Raw genomic sequence first — 22,745 nt, 5'->3', positions numbered from 1 at the left:
TGATCACTGATTTATTACCCAGTGAGAGCTGTCACTGGTGTGCATGTTCCTCACGCTCGCTGTGTGCACTTTCTTGTGTTGGGCACACCGATGTGGGAATCCATAGCTCCATCTGAACAATTTGGTCTTTAAGTAGAAAAGTCAGCTGAGTTCCGTGGCTGGTGTCTGACAGGAGGATTTCTTACAGTTTTCCTCCAGCACCTAGAGATGAGTCCTTCAAGAGTCATTATGAGCAGAGGGTTTGTTTCATTTTTAAGTAGAATTCTAAAATCCTTGATTTTTTTTTTTAATAGATGAAATTTCTAATATACAATAGTGTCACATATTATTGTTACTGTACCTAAAAGAAAGCTGGGTGTCGTTGTTCAGATTATCAGCTTATTGACATTGTTCAAAACTTTTTTTTTTTCTTTTTTTAAAGAAATGGCTGCAAGCAACTGACCTCACTAGAGAAGTATACCAGCACCTAGCGCACTATGTACCCAGAATCTACTGCACGGGTCCCAACCCTTTCCCGCAGAAAGAGGACATGCTGGCCCAGCATGTTTTGTTGGGGCCGATGGAGTGGTACCTTTGTGGTGAAGACCCTGCGTTCGGATTTCCAAAACTTGAACAAGCAAACAAACCTTCTCATCTTTGCGGTCGTGTTTTTAAAGTTGGAGAGCCTACATACTCTTGCAGGTAAAATACTACAATTTTCTTTCTAAAGATTCGTATTTTTAATGACCTCTTTTTTGCTCTCTGAAACCTTAATGTTTTTATTTTAAAATTATGAAATACAGTATCTGCATATAAAATTCCATGCCACAGACATTTACTATCTAATAAATAATTATTAAATGAACCCGCAATACGATTTTTTTCCAGAAGAAGAATTTGGTGTCACAGGAACCTATTGGGCGCTTTCTTCCTCCTCTATAATTAGCTGCTATCTTTTTTTTTTTTTTTTTTTTTTTTGTCTTTTTCCTTTTCCTTTTTTATCGGTACCAGGGATCGAACTCAAGACTGCCTGCTTGCAAGGCAGGTGCTTATGCCGCTGAGCTAAATCCCCAGCCCCAATTAGCTGCTTGATTGTTTTGTTTGTTTTGTTTTTGTTTCCAGGAATCCAACTCATGATCTAGTGCTTGCCAGGCAGGCCCTGCGCCACTGAGCTCTATCTCGACCTTAGTGATTCTTTTTTGATGTTCAGATTGCCCTAGATTGGCCAGCAGGAGCTCCAGCACACTAACCTCTTTGTCCTCTTCCACGCCTGCATTAGTTTTGGGAGCTGCTTTCCTCCCTGGCACAGGGAGACATCCACAGCACTCTCCTACCCACTCTGACCGCCATTTTTCAAGGATTTGGAAGCTGTGGCTAAAAAATAAGATCTGGAGCTAAACGTACTTAATATTACTGGGAATACTTAATTTTTTTAAATGTTTCTTGGTGGAACTTGAGTATATAAGAGTCGAAGAAGAGTAAAGTGCCTGGCTCCCTTTTGACTACTCCCATTTGCCAGAACAAATGATTGTTAACAAATTTTTATACTATGTCCTTTAGAAATTTTCTCTGTGTATGAGACCCATATATGTGGCCATATTAAACACATATCCGGATGAAAGGGAATACGTTACATACACTGGCATAAATTTTCCTTTCTCTGTTTGACAAAAGCTTGGTATCTTTCCATTCTCTTCACATAGCAAGAGAATATTCCATGTGTGAATATGCTGTTGATGGAGTTCTTAACTTTTTTCCTTAAAATATTTTCCTGTAAATTGAGCATAGTGTCACATCCCTGTAATGCCAGTATTCTGGGAGACTGAGGCAGAAGAAATGCAAGTTTGAGCCCAGCCTGGGCAATTTAGGAAGACCCTATCTCAAAATAAAAGAGCTGGGGAGGAGCTCAGTGTAATCTCCAATACCTGCCCCCACCCCCGAGAAAAAATTGCTGTAAACTTTAAGCTACTTTTCATTAAGGTAGCTGTGATTCTATAGTAATCTTTTTTATCAGCTGGTTAGAATATGAGTAAAGAACGTTTTATATATTAAAATACAGTTAGCTCTCGGCACAGTAGAGGATCGTTGTGCAATCCTATTTCAGAAAATGATGAAATATCATTAGGTTGAGTTTTTAAATCTTTTTAACCTTAAAGCTTACAAATGAGGAAAGTGGAATCCGACTGTCCTAACAATGTCTTATACTGAAAGACCTAGTTCCAGATCATGTCATATGTGTTCACCTTCAATCCAAAATATTTTCTTAATTTCTCTTTAACTTTTATGATCTTGACACTTTCGAAAATTACAGAGCACTATTTTGTAAATGGCCCTCGATTTGGGTTTGTCTGATATTCATGTTTAGATTCAAGTTACATTTTTGGCAGGGCTACCACAGAGCTCTTTTTTTTTTTTTTTGGCTTTGAGACAGGGGCTCACTATGCAGTTCAGGCTGGCCTTGAGTTCACTTTGTAGCCCATGCCAATCTTGACCTTGCAATGATCCTCCTGCCTCAGCCTCCTGAGTGCTGAGATAACAGGCATATGCCATCACACCCAGCAGAACTCTTGTTACAGCCCTTTGCTGTGGTTTAGGATTTTTTTTTTTTTTTTTTTTTTTTTTTTTTTTTTTGTCTTTTTCATTTTTATCGGTACCGGGGATCGAACTCACGACTGCCTGCTTGCAAGGCAGGTGCTTATGCCGCTGAGCTAAACCCCCAGCCCCTGTGGTTTAGGATTTTGTGTTTAACAATAATGTTGATCATTTGGTTAAGATGTCTGCAGGACTTCTCCACAATAAAGTTACTTTTTCCCTGTGTAATCAAAACGTAAGCGTTTTGCTGGGGAAGTGCTTTGTCAAATACCTCTTCCTTGTCAGACTTTCAGCTTGTTTGATTGTGTTTGTAACACTAAGGATGGAACCTGATATTTGTATCAGTATCTAATCATAATTAAATTGTCCTAGATTTGGCCATTAGGAGCCCTTTTAGGCTATCTTTGTACTTTTTCATATCCTCATCATTGATAAAGTCCTTCTTTTCTTGCTGGCCCAGGGAGTCCCAGAAACATCTTAAGGTTTTCCTTAAGACCTGAAGGAAGGTTCCTTCTAGTGTAGGATGATGATTAGGAATAAGACAGCAGGTGATGGGGGTGCTTGTTGCTGGGTTTGGGGGCACTATTCGCAGGTTCCCTCCATGAATCTGTATTTAATTTATATGTGTATAAGCATTGAAGTAGATGTTAATAACCATGCATTTATAGTGATCTTTCCAGTTCCATCCATATGCTAGTTGTATTTCTAGTTTTCTTCATATATATATATATATATATATATATATATTTTTTTTTTTTTTTTTTTTTTTTTTTTTTTTTAATCTTTTTGAGACGGGGTCTCCCTATGTAGTTCAGGCTGGCCTTGAGCTCACTTTGTAGCCCAGGCTTCTCTTGACCTTGCAACGATCCTCCTGCCTCAGCCTCCGAGTGCTACTGGTGTGTGCCACCACGCCCAGCTCTCTTTGTATATTTTTGACTCCCTGGTCTGACGGGAGGAAACCTTAGTCTTATTATCCAAAATATATACTTACCTGATCATTCCTCTGTATGCAACCATTCCTTTGCTTTCCTGCTGCCGCTCCCACCTGACTGTCTTGCATAATTGCCCTCTTTACTTCATTAGGGCTTTGTAATGTGGGTCTGGGCTGTGCTGGGCCATGGTGGCCTTGCTGTGCTCCTTGTTAGAGCAGACCCAAAATAAGCCTTGCTCTAGGATGCATAGTTCTTACTGCATTATGCCTTCTGCTGTCTACCTGGATCCTGCTGTGACTGGAACTCCAGAGCCCTGCAGCCCTGCTTGCTAGGCTTCATGGGTCATTGTGGTGCTCTCAGTTCCTCAGTAGCCGCTCCCTGGGGAGGGCGTAGCCCACCTCTACCACGTAGACTTCTGTCCCTTCTCACTTCCCCATCCTGTGCCATTCCACAGAGCTTAGCTACCTTCTTGCCCTTGGCTTGGCACTGCAGGACCTCTCTCTGTGCTCAGATTCCAGCTGTCTGTGCCACAGGTGCAGTGGGAACACCTGCTCTGGTGAGAGTTGTGCTGTCACAGGCCCACCTCTGTGTGTCCCCTCCCTTTGTTGTTGCAGTCTGGTGCTGCCCGCCCAGGCCCTGCAAAGAGTTGCCCTCATGCATTTGCTCTCGTGGGGAATCACCCTCATTGCAGCGGGTAGTGCAATGCCAGTTCTCCTGTCCTCACTTTAAGTGAAAGTCCCAACTTCAGTGTAACCAGTGAAAGTTGCTTATTTTTGCTGAGCACCTTCTGTGTATAAATCATGTTTAATCCTTCTGTAGCCTCTGAGATAATTAATATCCTCAAGGAAATTGAGGCTCCAAGAGGTTAAGTGACTGACCTGCAGTCATCAAACCTGAAATTAGGTCTACAATGTGGAGGGAAACCAAACCTAAACTCAATTTCTGTTTCCCCTAAAGTGCACGCATGACACGGATCCTGTCTGGGGTCCTGAGACATGTGGCAGCAGTGTCTCTTCCCAGCAGGCGAGCGGTCCATTCTGCACTGCATACCAGCCGTGCATCCTCTGGTCTGGTTCACTTCCGACTCCGTCTGCCAGGAGATAGTCAGCTCCTACAGGCTGAGGACTCACATCAGCCCTCTACTTCAACTGCCTCCTGCAGTTGTTGCCCCTTGGAACTTGTGACTGGCAAGCTACCAGTTGGGGTTCCCAAGACTCTGTCCTTTAGTTGCAGTAGTTTCTAAGAGGGGCTCACAGAATTCAGGGAAGAATGTTCACTGATGTATCATGATAAAGGAGACGATGAGGGGATGCATAAGGCAAGGTGTTGGAGAGCCGCCCTCTCCTCTCTGGGGAGCATTCTTCTAAGGTACCTCCAGATACGTGGCAGCCTGGAAGTTCTCCAGAGTGTACCTTGGGAGTTTGCTGTCGTTTGTTTAATTGTGGTATTGGGGACTGAACTCAGAGCTTTGCACATGCTCATCAAGCACTCTGCCGCTGAGCTACACCTCTAGGTCTTTTATAATTTTGAGACAGAGTCTTGCTAAATGGAATTCGCAGCCCTCCTAATCAGCATCCCAGAGAGTCAGGATTACCAGCATGTATCACCATGCCCAGCTTCCTTGTGGGATTTTGTGGTTGCTTTGTTGCATAATCACGACTGAAGCAGACATGTGGGCAAAACCACTTATCTGACGTGAACTGTGACTGAGCAGGGACACTGGCAAAGCCGCTGTACAGTGCTCCTTCCCCTGGCTGTGGCACACTCAGCCAGTCCTCCTCCTGGAATGGGGCTTGTGACCAACTATCACAGAACTTATTTATTGCCAACTCCAAGACAGAAAGGCAGGCCGAGACTAGAGTGTATTTTTAGTTCCTGTAACCCAGTTTGGGGAAGAGAAACGGAACAGGTGAAAGGAGGACAGAGAGGTCAGAGAGAGATTTTGCTTTTTTGAGGCCCCAGAAATATTTTACTCACTTAGAATTAGTAAGGGCAGTAGTAGTTATGAGCCAGGAACAATGGATAAAAATCAAAAGAATACATGTATCAGAACGTCACAGTAGGCTTCCCGGGTTCTCAAGGCCGTGTTCTTTTCACTTCTTGTATTTTCACATATTGGTCTATTGTACAATTCTCACTCATTCACAGTAAAATGAAAAATGGAGTACAAGTTTCCTCTAGTAAAACTGAAACTCTTAGGAATGTCTTTTGATAAAAGTATTGGTATACAAAATTATGGCGGTGAGGGCTGGGGATTTAGCTCAATGGTGTAGGCACCTGCCTGGCAAGCACAAGGTTGTGAGTTCAATCCCCGATCCCCCCCCAAAAAATTGTGGAAGTGAACTAGTTTAACTTTTTTTTTTTTTTTCCTTTTTATCGGTACCAGGGATCAAACTCATGACTGCCTGCTTGCAAGGCAGGCGCTTAAGCCACTGAGCTAAATCTCCAGCCCCTAGTTTTACTTTTTTTAATGTTATTCATAAAAAGAAAAATATTAGTAACCCTTTCTTTTGGTAATTCTACTCATCACTGAAACTTAAAATTTGAAAAATGGCACCATTCTCATTCCTAAGCAGAAAATCAAATTGCATTTTAGTGCTACTTTGTGTACCACAAAGTCCGTGCAAAAATATTAAATAAAAATCATATTTGGGGTATAGAAAGAGCTGTTGGTGACTCATAACCATAAACCTGGCCTCGGTCCTCTTTCGTCTTTCAGTTAGACTCACGTGTACTGCGCTGTGGTTCCAGAGTTTTTATTGATATTGTACTGCTTCCCAGTTGCAGATGTAAACCACATATAGTTCCTCATACAGCCTAGGTACTTACAAATATTTGTTGAGCAAAGGTCTTTTGTGTTGTTCAAAGTGCAGGGCACAGGTTTGAAGATGTTACTTTACTTTCCATACTTCAGTTAAACTGCTTGTTAGTATTCCAGTTAATTGTACACTTCCGTATTTGTCCAGTGGCAGTGCCATATTTTCTGCCACTTTCTAGGATGTTATTCATAATCATGCACAGAAAAATTGTCTCCATTCTGGGCATTCCAGCTTCAGATGTTCACTCTTTTTTTTGGCTTTTTCGTTTTTATTGGTACTAGGGATCAAACTCACTTCTGCCTGCTTTCGAGGCAGGCGCTTATGCCGCTGAGCTAAACCCCCAGCTCCCAGATGTTCACTCTTGTATCCAGCTGCTTTATTAATAGGTGAGCTGTTGCCACTATACATAGGCTGTTCCTCTCGGGAATGTTTCCGCTTCATTTTTGTCTTCAAGACTCTTATCCAGTATTCAGGAATTTTGTTAGTCCCACAAATCCCATCCGTGTCTGTTGGTGGGTCTGTGTAGAGCAGGGAAAGCTTACCATTTGAATGCTTTAGAGGGAGCCTTGAATACATTTGCAGAGTGCTGGAGTCTTGCATTGCCAGAAGAAGTAAGAAGAAACTCATTTCAACCACAGTGGTGGAGTACGTTTTTGGAACTTTGAAGAAAGGGAATGTAAGCCAGGTGTGGTGGTGCATACCTATAATCCCAGCACTCCCCAAGTTGAGACAAGAAAAAGAAATGAATAAACCAAAGAGAGTGGAGCGATAGGAGGAGGATTGTAGCTGCTGCCTCGGTGAAAATGTATCCTGTGTACTCTTCACATGGATTTGATGCACATTGATGCATTGCTGTGCTTGAAGGATTTGTGGCTGAAACTTAAGTCAAAGGTGACATCAGCCGATTTTTCCCGTACTAGCTGTGGGGGGATTTGAACCTGGATAAGTCATTTTGGGGGTTTCTTTGAGACAGAAATTAGTTTACTGGTATCTGGAAAGTAGTGGATAATTATTGATATCATTCTAGACTTTTGCTTAGAGTCAGTGAAAGGGAAGGGAGGAGAAATGCCTCTATGCAAAGAAAGAATTTCCACCTTCCTGACATGTAGAGCCATGACGATGTATTTACTAAGGACCGAGGACATACAGAGCAGACTCTGTCCCGGCAAGACGTGCATTGGTTGTAACATTCAAGGGTATAGCAGTGTATACCATGAAAAGTACCTTTCCTCCTCACCAAAACCACTCTCACTTTATTTCATTTGAAATTTATACTAAGATGATCATGTGGTACAAGATACGGAAAACAGCCACGTATGGTGACACATACCTGTAATCCCAGCACTTGGGAGTCTGAGCCAAGAGGATCGTGACAAGTTCAAGGCCAGCCTGGGCTACAAAGTGAGCTCAGGGTCAGCCTGAACTGCATGGTGAGACCCTGTCTCAAAAAGACCTCTCGAAAAAAGATACAGGAAACATTGACCTTGTCTTATCTTTTTAATGGCTATAGTATTCCATTGTATATTACTTTGGGTGTTGTTTCCTAACTAGTCTATTAATAAGCACATTCATTGTTTCTGGTATTACAAATAGTATCCTTTTGAACATCTTATAAGTGTGTTTCATTTTTGTTTTGCTTTTTCTACATATGGAAGTATATCCATCAGATAAGTTCTTTGAGGTGGAATTTTTGTCTCAAAGAGTGCATGCATTTATTTTCTTTTGACTCTGTAATTTAAAGAAAAACATGGTGACTCATACCTGTAATCCCAACACTCAAGAGGCTGATGCAGAAGGGTTAACTGTGAGTTGAGGCCAACGTAGGCTACATGGTGAGTTGAAGGCCAGCTTGAACTGTGTAGCAAGACTTCCCTTCAAAAGAAACAAAACAGAGGCACTGCTAGTGGGTGAGAGAAGATAGTGGTGGTAAAAACAGAAAATGCTCTGGGTGTGGGGGAAATGACTGGAAATGTGTTTCATCAGGGAGAAGTGGGCAGGCTGTGGTAATCAGGAAGGTTTGCTGAACTCTCAGGAGGTCATATCTGATGATGTGACTTCGATAGATGAACACAAGTGAAGGACAAAATTTCATATGAAAAGGCCCTTCTCACCCAGGTTTGGGTCTGAACTTGGATTTCTTTAGCAATCTAGTTGCTACCTGAAGTTGACCAGCCTGGAGGTTTTAGGGGATGTTTTGGGGGAGACTGTCCTCACTTGAGATACAGAGAAGTAAAGTTCTGTTATTTTCTCTGCATAGTTAAATTAAAAGCATTCTTTTTTTAATCACTTGAATAATTACATGAATGTTACAGATAACCAGAAATTGGGGTGGGGAGACTTACGCTGCCATAATTTAGGAATATACATATATTCTTAAATACATATTTCCCTAAATTTTAAATTTTTATTTACTGTAGTAAGGATTGAACTCAAGGTCTTTGTACTGAGCTGTAATCCCCAGCCTTTTTTTTTTTTTTTTTTTAATTTTGAGACAGGATGTCACTAAGGTGGTCATTTTCCAGGGTGGGCTTTATTTTGATCCTCCTGCCTCATCCTCCCAGAGTGCTGGGATTACAAATGTGTACTACCCTGTCCAACTAAGAGTATTCTTATCCCGTGTTCACAGACAATACTTCGTGCTGTGTTACTGACTTTTTTAAATTTTGTTTTGAGACAAGTCTCACTTTATAGTTCAGACTGGCCTCAAACTCATGGCAGTCTTCCTGCCTCAGGCTCCCAACTACTGGGATTACCACTTTGCCCTGCCTCACTTGGTAGCTCAGGCTGGCCACAAACTCATGGCAGTCCTCCTGCCTCAGCCTCCCAACTGCTGGGATTACAGGTGAACACCACCTTGTCCTGTTTGCGTTACCAGCTTTTAAAGAGTTTTAATCTGTTTTAACTGATTTTCATGATAGGCACGGTTATGCTAAAGATAATAAACCCTACAATTTTGTAGACTTTAAATAGCCCAAAATGTCTGTTACCCATACCACGTGACCCAGATGTGGGGAGGATGTGGTGATCCAGGAAGCTGCTTTGCACCAACTGGCTGCCCGCAGGCTGAGCCCACAGTGCTGCTTGGACTGAGCCCTGGCAAGGGCAGAAGGCAGGGGTTGGTGGCCCATGTATAAATGCCCTGGCTGGGCAGTGAGGACATGCTCACATCCAGCCACACAGCCCATCTTGAGGCTGAGTCCAGCCACAGACAGGGTGAAATGTGCGTAGTTCTCTTATGTGTCTGAATTATAGCCCTGAATTGTAGATAAGCATTGAAATCTTCCCCAGTATTTTGGCGGGCGCACGGGGGGGGGGGGTGTGCCGTGTTTTTTACATTTTTAGAGTTATTTTTCCTTTTGGTATTAGGATAAAACATGTACAAAACCACATAACAAACTATAAAGTATTACATATATGTGGTAGGGTTTTTTAATACAAATACTTGACAGATAAATTATTGGGCCCTCAGCAAAATCTCAGGCAGAGGGGTACAGAGTGTTCCTTGTTCGTGTCTGAGGGTACTGACACTTCTCTGCTGGAGAAGCCTCTTTCACTTCTAGAATAGAGTTGGCTTTTCTGCTGTTTGCTCTTCAGAAATCTTGGAAGTCTTAATCTGTTCCTCACAGAATTCTGGTTCTTTATAACATGAATAGTCCAGAGATTGAAGTCAGTGCTGTTAGTTTTAAAAACATTAGTTATTTTTAATTATGGACATAATACATGAAGTGACACTGTCTATATTGTAATTATAGCTTTTTTTCATTTAACAGTTTGTCTTTTAGGTACTTCCATGTCAGGAATAAAAATCTGACTCATTCTTTAGAGCTGTTGAGTTTTCAAAGTGAGGACAGGCCATAATTTATTCAGCTGACCTATTTATAAAGTTGAAAGTGACGAATTTCTGGGATTTTTTCCCCCATAACAAATAGTGCTGCAAAGAATATTGTCCACATTTGGTACATTTTTTTTTTTTTCGCATTTCAGTATTTTTCAAGATAAATAACAAGAAGTGGTTCAGTGTTGTTATCACAGAGGCTTTTTTCGGTTCATTAGAATTTCCCTCTAACCTGGGAAAGAGTGGAGTAGGAGTAGCTGATAGCTCCTTGGTAGTTTAGGTTTCTCTTATTATCTGAAAAATAAAACTGGTCTGACATTGTCAATAGGAGATTTGTGATTTTTTTTTTTTAATTTTGTACCAGCTTGGTGGTATTGTGAATAAAGTTTCTATGAGGATGTGAGGACACATTTTTGTTTTTAAGATATGCAGCATGTTAAAATAGTGGGCATTGTTAGTGTGTGTATAACCACGTGTAAGTATTGGTCTTTCTTTTTTTTTCTTTCTTTCCTAGTACATGTTTTCAGTACATAATGTTCGCATTCTTTGTGTGTAGTTAATGCATGTGCGTAACATATTGTAATTCCTTTTTTGGAGACAGGGTCTTGCTATGTAGTTCAGGCTGGCCTCGAACTCAGGGCAGTCTTCCTGCTTTAGCTTCCCAAATGCTAGGATTACAGGCGTGCATCACTGCACCTGGCCTTTAATTTCTTTTTTCAACCCGTTTCCCTGCTCTCTCTCCCGCTTTATCTATAGATTTCTTTCCCCATTTGAAAAAGATTGGTCTCCCTACTTGCTGTTACCTGCATTTTATTTTGCTCCGTTTGTAATCTGTATTATTATTATTATTATTATTATTATTTTTGTCTTTTTCCTTTTTATCGGTACCAGGTATCGAACTCACGACTGCCTGCTTGCAAGGCAGGCGCTTATGCCGCTGAGCTAAATCCCCAGCCCCCCTGTTTATAATCTGGGTTTCTCACATAAGAGATACCATAAGATATTTAAACTTGTGTTTGATTTATTTCATTTAACATTATGGTCTCAAGATGTATCCATTTTCCAATAAATAACTCAAATCCATTCCACTGTTGATGCATCCAAACCTCAGCTATTAGAAATTGTGCTGCTGTAAATATTGGTATATATGGATCACTATACTATCATGTCCTTTAACTTGATATCAGTGCCTAGAAGGAGAATAGCTGGATCAATGGAATTTCTAGTTTAGTGTTTTGAAGAATCTCCAGAGTGATTCCCACGTGGATGTACTAGTTTATAATCCCACCAACAATGTAGAGTGTTTCCTTTTCCTCTGCAGCCTCATCTGTGTTTGTTACTATGGTCATAGCACACCTCGGCCCTAAGTCCAGACATCTGTTAAACAGGGAAGTACTTAAGGAATACCTATATTAGACATCATATTATCAAAATAGTTCAATGAAAGTGATTTTTTTTCTTAAAAACAAATGTTCTCCAATAACTCTTAAAATAAAATGCAGCAGCCACCAATAGATCATCACATCAGCTAGGTTCACACAATATTGATCTCTCCCATGACAGAAAGACAGGGATGAAAATGACTCAGAAAATCCAGGAGCTCTTATGATAATGGCAATGATATAGAGAGTATGCAACAATAATTATGATTGCAAAACAGATGTAATCCAGGTAGGATCTTTAGGAGATCAATAAGACTCCTATTGTATTTCCTCACATCCTCTTTCCAGGCATCTTAGCTTCTATGAATTCTTTAAGGTTGCCTTGACACACAGTTGATACTGCTGAAAGTTGTATTTTGAATGTGCAATTCTGAAATGTGAATATTAATGAAGAAGCTTCTGTAGGTCATTATAAGAGGCCAGTGAAACTAAAATACTACTCATAAGACATAGAACCTGCTTGACTCTGTGGAAATGATTGGAAATGACAGGTATTCTTTTTTTTTTTCCCAAATCCATTTTATTTCAAGGATAAGAAAAAAAAACTACAGCAAAATTTGAAAACACATCAATCGGGGGTAAAACAATGGTACGTACATTGCAAAGTCATCCCCAAATCAGTCACCCAGAGCCCAAGACACCATCGCCAGATATTCTTGGCAGTGAAACTGGCATTCACGGGGCTATACTGCTTTGTCTCCCTCTGCAGTAAATACCTTGAAGGATAGAAAGACATCTAAAGTATGTAGTAAAGAAGCTTATTAGCCAGGAGTGTACGACAAAAACACATAAAACAATCACAGAGCCAAGAACAACTGTGATAATTAATTGTTCATTTGTTTCTTGTGGTTCAGAAGTATATATGTAAACCTTAAGAAAATATGTGCACCTACATGATAAATTTTTACATATCAAAAAGTTAAGTCCAAACAGTGCACCTTGGTTATAAGTCCAAACAGTCACTAAACAGGTAGGTTGTTAAATGAGGAATATAGTATTTGTATTTGATTTCTTGATGATGGCCATTCTTTCTGGAGTAAAATAGAATCTTAGTGTTTCAATTGGCATTTCTCTAATAACAATGGTGAACGTTTCTTTGTGTTTACTGGCCATCATTTAAAGCTTTCTTAGATACTGTGGCTGATTTGCAATTAACGCATTCTATAAGCTTTCAGTCCTTAAGTTTATTGATTGCTACTATATGGCTCAGCAATGTGAACAGCCCTGAACATTCAAGTGCATTTGGAAAGAAAGATATATTCAATACCTGCAAAAAGGTATTGAATGTAATTAATGATGTGGTTATAATTAATCGTTAACATATTATTGTTAGGTATACTGTTTTTACTGGGTTTTGCTGTTTTGTTTTTTTTAAACTTGCCCTATGTTTCTTCTTCCTTCTTCACTGGTATTACAGCTTCTCTTGTGTTGATCAAAATACCTTCATATTGTTTAATCTTTTCTGGGCCTTTAAGCTAATACCTCGTTGCTTTTTTTTTTTTTTTTTTTTGGTGGCTACTTAGTGCATCACATAAAATCAAGGCCTTTCTATTTACATCACTTTTCTTCTCAATATTTGTCTTTCTTATCATGTAGGTAGCACTGATAAATATTTTATGCCTTAGAATGCAACATTTTAATTTTTCTTTATCAGGTGCATCTAAAGACATTGAAGAAAGGGAAAAATACATCTAATATTTGAATATCTGCCCACACATACCTCTCTCCTGGTGATGTCCATTACACTCTGTAGAGGCTAGCACAGTTTTTTTTGTAAAGATCTAAACAGTAAACATATTACATTTTGCAGGCAAAAAGCAGTTTGTATTGTGTCTTCTTTTTCTTCTTCATATTTATTCCCTAACTCTAAAAAAATGTGAAAAAACATTCTTGGTTTACAGATTGTATGGAAAGAACCTATAGACCATTGTTTGCCAGCTTCTGCTAGGAATACCAGTTGCCATATGACCTCAGCTTCTTCCAATAATGATTATGAATTCTGTTTTTATTATGTGAAAATGTTTTTGTTTTAATTATTTTTCTCTTTTAAACCCGTTTCTGGGGGAAACACTCTCACACAATGCTTCTGACACTAGATGTGTGAGTTAATTGTCCAGCTCCTCAAACACTGGCTGGGTAGAAGTCCCACGGTGGTATAATTCAGTTCTGCCCCTGACGCAGTTACTGTGCGGTTCTTCTGTCTGCGTGGTAGCAGCTCGGCCTCTCTGGACTGCCCTTGCTTCAAACGCTCATAGCAGGTGGTACTGTGTCACTTTAGGCTTCTACTTCTTTAAAATATTTACAGTACTAAACTGAGCTTAATCTAAGAGAACTAATACCAACTGGGTATTAATGAGAGACTCACTATAATTATGTGCCAATCATTCTGTCAGAATTTACAAATATATGCAACTCACTTTGCTATAAAACTGGTTGCAAGAAAGAACACTTGGTTTATTCACTAACAGGTATAGCTCCTCATGCTACGGGCCCCTCCTGGTCTTTCTGCTGCAGTTGGTTTTTAGCGCGGTTATTTGTGATTGTATGAATGGAATTGAGTGGAGACTTGTGCATCATGTTAATTACAAGCAGGAGCACTTAACTGGTTACTGCAGTGAGAAGGAGATGGACAGATAATGCAACCACCTGATATTTTTGAGGCTAATAGTTTAAGCCTGAAGAGTGTAGCCAAGATTCAGGAATAAAATAGGAAGCAAACTAAGAGCTTAAGATAAGAACAAAGCCATAAATCACTCTTTCAGCTGCTGTTACAGTGAATTTTCCACCATTTTCCCTGTGACCTTCAACAAGGTTGGGTCTTATGTGTTGGGCCCCTTCTGACCCTTCAGCATTTCAACAGGGCGTTGTCTCTCACCTGGACTTCTGTGAACGGGGGTTCCTGCAAATCCTGCCTTGGATTTGATTGATTAGCCGGGATAGTTCATGGAACTCAAGGAAACAGCATTTACCAGTTTGTTAGAAAAGCAGTGGGTGAACAGCCGGATGCAAGAGATGCCCAGGGCAAGGCTTCCCTGCCCTCTGTGGGCGCGGCACCCTCCATGTGCTCAGCAGCCTGGAACCACGTAGGTTTTGTCCTGGGGTTTTGTAGATGTTGGTCTCTGGCCCCACCCAGTCCCTTCCCCAGATGTCAGTGGGTAGGACTGAAGGTCCCGGCCCTCTGTAACCCCTCGTTCTTCCTGGCAAGCGGCCCCGAACAGGCTATCTAGCATGTTACCCTAGGCAGCTCATCGGCATAAATCCACGTTCCCACCTGTTATTATGATGTTAGCTGTAGATTGTTTGAGGATATTCTTCATTGAATAAGTCCCCGTGTGTTCCTCTTTGGCTGAGAGTTCTTATGAATGGAAGCTGCTTTTTGTCATATACTTTTTCTGTACCTACTAATGCAGTTGTGTGACTTTTCTTGTTTTTCCTGTCAGTGTGGTGGATGGCATGGTTTTCACATGTTGTACCTGAGTGTAGTATATTTCCTACTTGGTCATAGAGTATAATTCTTTTTGTACATTGTTGGATTTGCTAATATTTGCTGGATATGGCAGCAGTACTATAATTGCAACTACTCAGGAGACTGAATTAGGAGGATCACAAGTTCAAGGCCAGCCTCTATAGCTCTGTGAGGCCCTGTCTCAAAATAGAAGATAAAATGAGGTTGTAGCTCAGTAGTGGAACACCTCTAGGTTTGATTCCCAGTGCTGCAAAACATAAAATAAAACTTTGCCTTTTTTTTTTTAACGTTTAAGAGAGAAATTGATCTGTAGTTTTCTTGTAATGTCTTTGGCAGTAGAGTGGTGCTGGCCAAATAGGATGAGTTAAATAGTATTCCATCTGTTCCTGTCTTCTGGAAGAGATTATGGAAACTCAGTATAATTTCTTTAACCATTTGATAGAATTCATCAGTGAGCCCTTCTGGTGCTGTTTTGGAAGATTATTAATTATGATCCTTTCCTCCATAGTACTGTGCATTGAACCCACGACCTTCACCTGAGCCACATCTTTAGTCTTTTTTTTTTTTTTTAATTTTGGGACATAGTCTCGCTAAGTTGCTAAGTTGCCTTGGCTTTCTGGTGTGCTGGGACACAGGTGTGCACTACCACCCCCTGCTAACGCCAGTGCTTTCATAGATGAACCCATACTCAGATTGTTCACGTTCATTTTTTGAGGGACATTTTTGGAATATTGAATTCTGGATTGACTTACTGGTTTTGCTTTTGTCATTGCTCACTTCTCCTCTTTCATGTTTGCAAAGTCTTGTTCCAGCATTTGGTCCCCATGTTCCTGTTGGCCTGTTTATGTGCCTGCACGTGAAGTATGCTGGTTTTCTCCAGCTGCCTTGAAGGGTGTTCTCTTTGTATTTGGATATGAGCACCTTGGTTATGTTCCTAAATGTATGTTCTTCATATCCATCCTCTTGGAGTTTGTTGAACTTCGTGGATCTGCTAGGGTAGTGCCTTTCACCAAATTTGGAAAATTCCCAATTACTATTTATTCAGGTATTTTTTTCTTTTTCTGGCACTCTGGTTACATAGTAGTATAATTGAGAACCTCTAATTGGTGCAGTGGTGCATGTATATAACTTGCCTTTTTAAACAGTATGGGTGTCTTATGAATATGTTAATGTTCCGCTAGTGTTTACCGAAAACCCCGCGGGAAAAGGGAAGCGCATTCAGGTGTGCTTGGCCACGACTGCCTTGGACAAAGCCCTGCAATCTCGGGAACACTTCAGTGGTGTGCTGTACACATTTGTCTTTTCTGCTAAGCAGAGGACTCCTAGAGGACAAGGTTCCGGCTTTATTTTTCTTTATAATTTGATGAATAAAAAGACAGCAGTTCTCAGATTGATATTTAAAAGTCCACAAACATGAGCCAGGCATAGGGGTGCACGGCTGTAATCCGAGGCTGAGGCAAGGGTTTGAGGCTAGCCAGAACTGCATAGCAATATCCCCCCTCAAAACAACAGTCAATCAAAAAGGAAAGAAAGCTCATAACTATTGTGCATAAAGGCAAACTGTTAGAAACACACACACACAAAAAAAAAAAAAAAAAACAGGGAAGAAAAATATACCAGCCTCTCCCTCACCAAATCACTAGTGTAAGCAGTGTTCATATCAGAACAAATAGGATTTGGGTAGAAAGCATGGAATGCAGGAGGAACTTGTGTCTGCTAGTAAAATGAACATAAGTAATGAGGAAATACCATCGTGAATATTTACACATCTAACAAGATTTCACTGTATGTATACAAGTGGGAATTGAAGCTGCAGGGAGAAATAGAAACACCAACCATTGTAGTTAGAAAATCTATAGAACTCTGTCCCAAGAGAAAGGTATATTGTTTGAAATACAGAGCAGTTACAGAAGTACTTTGTATGGTATTTGCATATAAAGATACATAGATGAGTAGAACTAAACTGAGAGATTTTACCTTTATGTTTATGGCCAGCTGATTTTTTCCTGAAGTACCAAGTCAACTGAGAGTAGGAAAGGGGTGTTTTTTTTCAATAGACGTTGCCAGGACAGCTGGAAAGAAGTTGAATCACAACTTCATATCATATAAAAAAAATTAACCCACGGTGAATGAGAAACCTAAAAGTAAGAGCAAAAATTCTGGAAGAAAACTAAATATAAAACTTTGTGATCCTGGATTAGGCAGTGGCTTCTTAGATCTAACAACAAAAATACAAGCAGGGGAGGGATATAGCTCAGTAGTAGAATCCTTGCCTATCTTGCAAGGGGCCTTGGCTTGATTTATGCAGTGACACACACATACATAAAAGGCACAAGTTAGCACTGGTATAAAATCAGATAAATTGGATTTCATTAAAATTAAACGTTGATGCTTCACAGAACACTATAAAGAAAATGAAGCCAGGCATAGTGTTGCATGCCTGTACTCCCAGCACCCTGGACCTGAGACGGGATCAAAAGTTCAGGCTCAGCCTGGGCTGCTTAGCTACTTAGCTTAGCTGATCTGAAAATAAAAGGACTAGGGATGTAGCTCAGTGCAGAAGCCCTGGGTTCAATCTCCAGTGCCGGAATTAAAAAAAAGAAGACAGCCGCAGTAAATGGAAACTGTTTGCAAATCATGTATCTTGTATGGGCCTAGTGCCTAGAGTATTACAAGGAACTCTTACAATGCAGCAAGAAAAGCAACACAACTTAGTTTGAGTAGTGATTTCTCCAAAGATGACTGATAAACATATCATTGGCCATTAGGAATACAAATCAAAACCCAGTCCTACCTCATACCAATTAGGGTGGCTTTTCTTTTCTTTAAAGGCTAACAGTAATTGACAGAGGTGTCAAAAAATTGGAACACTTCTTGCATTGTTTATGGGAATGTAAAAATGCAGCTGCTTTGGTGACCAGTTTGGTAGTTCCTTAAATGTTAGCCATAGAAACAGGCCAAAAGTCCATCAGCTGATAAAGGGATACAGAAGATGTGGTTTTATTATACAATGCAGTACTACTTAGGCATGAAGAATATCTTGAGACATTTCTAGGTATATGGATATAACTTGAGAAAATATGCCTAAGTGACACAAATCAGACCTACATATAAATGCCACATTGTTTCTCTGGTGTAAGAAACCAAAAGTATAACTAAGGACCAAAATGTGTAATAGATATTGGGAAGTAGGAAGAAAATGTTCACATGGGGTCAGGAGCTAGGGAGAAGGAAAGGAAGGAAGAGAAAAGAAAAGAGGAATTGAGAGAGGAGGGAAATGGGAGAAAAGATGTATCATGTATAGGTACAAATTCTATATGGTGAGTGTGATCATTATGTATAACCCAAAATGTACCAGTAAATTTAATTTTTTTAAAAGTTAGCCACAGAATTACCTTATGTCCTGGAGATTTCATGGCTGTCAGTAGACCCAAAAGAGCTAATAACAGGTGTTCAAACAAAAACTTGTGTGTAAAGTGTTATTCACAGTTGCCAAGAGCCATCAAGGGGTGAATCCATAAACATCCATACAATGGAATGTTATCATTCAGGCATGAACAGAAGTCGAGTACCAATGTGTGCCACAACATAGATGAACCATGACAGCATTGTGTTAAGTGGTAGAAGCTCATTACCAAAAAGTCCTATATTGCGTGATTTCATTTAGATGTCCAGCAAGTTCACAGAGGTAGAAGGGTGAACGGTGGCCAGGGGTGGGGTTGAGGGAGGAGGGGCTCTTACCGCTAAGGGATATAAGGGCTTCTTTGGGGGATATTCTGGAATTAGATGACTTTGTAATCTTGTGGATATACATTAAGAGCCACTAAATGGAGAATGAATTTCACAGTATGTGAATTAAACCTTAATTTTTTAAAGAACTATTCTGTGTATTTGGCATCAAAGGGAACATGTTAAATTAAGAGACTCAGAGTCATGTTGATTGTTTTACTGGCTTTAATGCAGTGAAATTAAGAATGTGTAACCAAAAAGTTTTAAGTAAAACTGTATACGAAAGATAACATTACTCCTAGGTTAGATGAAAACACTGTGTTTTGAAATTTTTGAGACCCAACTAAAGAAACACTTAGAAGGAAGTGCATAACTTTGAAATACCAAGAAAGAAGAAAGGTTAGAAATATGCTGTGTCAATATATATATTTCCTGGCTGGCTCTGATGCAGTGGACCCCCCATGGCATACGTAGTATTCACATACTGATTTCCATATAGTACCGTCCATAGAAGGGAGCTGAGCTGCTTGGCACAGATTGATTCCAGGGCCGAGACAGGAAAAACGCACTGGAAACCTGGTGTATGTGGTGGTTCCAGATGGTGAGAGATTGCCCAAAGAAGCTTTCCATAGCTCTGTTGTACTGAAAAGAGGAAAACTAAAAATCACTTTTCAAACAGCAGTAATAATTGTGGGCAAGATCCACTGATGGAGAGGCAAGCTAAGGTGGGGTGAAGATAAGCAAGCTATTCATCCTTAAAAATACAAAGTACCTCCCCAAGTATACTTACCTACAAAAAGAACAGTAGTGACTTACAGAATCCAACTTGGTGACACCATGTGAGCAAAATTAATATTCCGCAGTAATGAGACTTAGCACATTACAGCACGTGCCCTGTCATGACACTGAGAACAGAGCATCCCTTCTATGATGTTCTTGCCAAAAATGTGTGGTTCCATCTAAACATGAAAACATTCACCCCAGGTATGAGGCAACTGCAGAATTATTGTCCAATATTTTTCAAAAGTCATGGTCGTGAAAGTCATGCAAAGATCAAGGAAATGTCATTAATGCATTAACATGGAACGGGATCCTGTATTGGATCCCGCAAGGATAAAGGACCTCAGTGGAAGGACCAGCGGAGTTAGTGTAAGGTCTTCAGTTAATGCTATTATGGCACTGTCCATTGCCCAGCTCTGCAGTGTATGCCATCACCAAGGAAATGCAGCAGATTTGTCAGTTACCATTTTTATTTAGTATCTTTGCAGCTAGGCTGGCCTTTAGAATAAGGTCCTTAATGTATAGGGCCAGCAGTTCTACTCCTGAACTTACATGTGAATGTAGTCGCAGACATCCATGTGAGGGCAGTTATAGGGACACTCCTTGCAGCATTCTTTTTTTTTTTTTTTTTTTTTTTTTTGTCTTTTTCATTTTTTATCGGTACCAGGGATCGAACTCACGACTGCCTGCTTGCAAGGCAGGCGCTTATGCCGCTGAGCTAAATCCCCAGCCCTTTTTTTTTTTAATTTATTACTTTATTTGTTAATATTAAGAAGAAAAGGTAAAACAAATTTTCACAACAAAATAATGAAAAAGTAACAATTGTTGATAAATTACACAACATTATCTTTAGTCACTCAAGTACAAAATATGGACATAAAAATTACTTCAGTCAATATTAGCACAACCTTTCCTATTCAGTGAACTAAGTGACAGCATTCTTGCAGCATTCTTAGAAAAGCAGTGGAGAAAGTCCAGGTGTGTCATGGTGGGATAGTAGAGAGAAATTATTCTGGTTATACCATTCAGTGGCAGAGCACGTCTGATACCATTTGTGTGGGATTTTTCATGCACGTGTGTAATTCTCCAGTGGACACTATTTGAATGTCCTGTCATTTGATTCAATTCTGACACTGCCTTACTGGAAGTAGTGTTGGATCCCACTATTGGTTAAGGGCTGCCCTCTGCTTCAGATGCCAGTCACAGTAGTAGGTTGTCACCTACTCCTGACCAACCAGCTGTGAACTGAGGGTTCCCAGACCCTCTCAGATTTGACTTAATTACTAGAGCAGAACTTAGGGAAACTCTTTTAAACTTACTCACTTACTGTGAAGCATTTCAAAAGATACAGATGAATGGCCTGGTAAAACGATGAATAGGCGGGGGGTGGCTTGCACACCCTCTCTGGTTACCTCCACACCCCTCTGTGTGTTCAGCAATCTGGAAGCTCTTTGTAGCCTTGTTGGGTTTTGTAGCAGTTCGTGATTGGTGGGCATGATGGAGTGTACTGTTGGCTCTTGGTGATGAGTCAGTCTGTAGTCCCTCTGCCCTTCCTAAAGGTAGGGTGATAGGGCCTAAAGTTTCAGCCCCTTAAATACATAATTGACTTCCCCTCATTCTGAGGGGAGCCCCAAACCATCTTTCATCTTAGTAAAACAAAGGCTCTTCTGTCATCCAGAAAATTCCAAAGGATTAAGAGTATAGTGGGGTCATAGACCCAAGTATTAGCAAGATTCTCCAAACACCCCAATACATGAGAATTTATGGAGCTCTGTGTTAGAAAGTGGGACCAGACAGCAGACTGTATTTATTATACACTCCGTGTCTTATCTCACGGCATCCTAGGGATTCCCTTGTCTAGCTGGCACACGCAACAGTGGAGAGCACCCCTGTCAGCCTGTCACCATAGAACTCCTGTTCTCCCTTCCAGTGTCACAGAGCAAGCATCAAGACCAGACATACAGACTGTGGCAATCTGTGACTGAATGTGTGCCATGTTTCATTTCCTTTTGTGATTAAAACTTAAGTGTAATTATAGGTTCTGGTTCTGTCTTCTTGTATCCTACTTGACATCTTGCCTTTCTTGGAGTGTGTCCATGCCAGTTTGAAGGTCCTTGGACGCAGACACCTTTTTGGAGGAAGTTATTTGTAATCCAAAGATATGAATCTTAAGACTTACATCATATATCTATTCCATATATATGTGTTTTCATACATAATTTGATTGGCATATCTTTAGAAAAATGTTATCATTCTGATAATATAAGCCTTGAAAGCCTTCCCTAGCACATACCCATTATGAAAACCAGGTTATTAAACTGACTTCATTGATCAAATCTGATAAGTACTTGGGAATTATATTTCCATTCTTAATAATACTACTAGTACAGCTTTTATAGGCTAGATTCCAATTTGAAATATTCTGTTGTGAAATACTAAGGTTATTTTATGACAACTTTGATTATTTTTTCTTTAACTTCACAGAGACTGTGCAGTTGATCCAACTTGTGTTTTATGCATGGAGTGCTTTTTGGGAAGTATTCACAGAGATCATCGATACAGGGTTAGTAATGTCCAAATAATCACTGTGTGCTGTATTGAACTTTGTGCTAAACAGTTTTGCTTTCTTTGTAAAACTCAAAGATTTTACACTAAAATGAGAATGGTGGTTTGAAAAATGTATTTTTTAGGACTGAGTATGCAGCTTAGTGATGAAGTGCTTGCCTAGCATGTGACAGCCCTGAGACCTGCCCCCAGCACATGCACCCCCAAGAAAAGATTCTTTTAACACCATTAAACATATGATGGCTTTATTTACTAATCCACTCTTTTTGGAACGCATGGTTCAAGAAAGATAGCACAGATATCAACTCCTCTGCATTAGTTTTCAACTAGCTTGTTTTGTGGGATTGTTTGTTTGATATAGGGTCTCACTGAGTAGGCCAAACTGGCTTTGAACTCACTTATGTAACCCAGGCTGGCATCAGGCTCACAGTGATCTTGCTGCATGCTGGGATTACAGACATGCGCCACTCCCGGCTGTCTTGCTGTTTTAAAATGTTTGTTTAAGAGGCATGTGCGATACTGTAATCTAGTAGAGGGACCAACCCAGTACATACTATTATTGTATTTGGGGCAAATTGTTCCTGCCTATCCTAGCTCTTTTCTGGG

At 40.2% G+C, this 22,745-nt stretch overlaps 1 protein-coding gene across 3 annotated transcripts in view; it reads left to right on the top strand.

Moving 5' to 3' along the window:
- Ubr2 (ubiquitin protein ligase E3 component n-recognin 2) overlaps nucleotides 1–22,745 on the top strand; it is a 98,278-nt gene that overhangs the window by 6,317 nt on the left and 69,216 nt on the right. For all 3 annotated transcript variants that reach the window (XM_063238850.1, XM_003473860.5, XM_003473859.5), the window contains exons 2-3: nucleotides 422–681; nucleotides 22,059–22,137. In XM_063238850.1, the coding sequence (XP_063094920.1) occupies nucleotides 422–681; nucleotides 22,059–22,137 (339 nt within the window). The remainder of the gene's footprint in view (nucleotides 1–421; nucleotides 682–22,058; nucleotides 22,138–22,745) is intronic.

The sequence above is a fragment of the Cavia porcellus genome, unplaced genomic scaffold, assembly GCF_034190915.1.
Source record: "Cavia porcellus strain 051 isolate PalLab524CR breed Dunkin Hartley unplaced genomic scaffold, mCavPor4.1 scaffold_28, whole genome shotgun sequence".
Lineage (NCBI taxonomy): Eukaryota > Metazoa > Chordata > Mammalia > Rodentia > Caviidae > Cavia > Cavia porcellus.
Note: the sequence above shows the minus strand (reverse complement) of the source record. Positions and strands in the feature narration are given on the sequence as shown.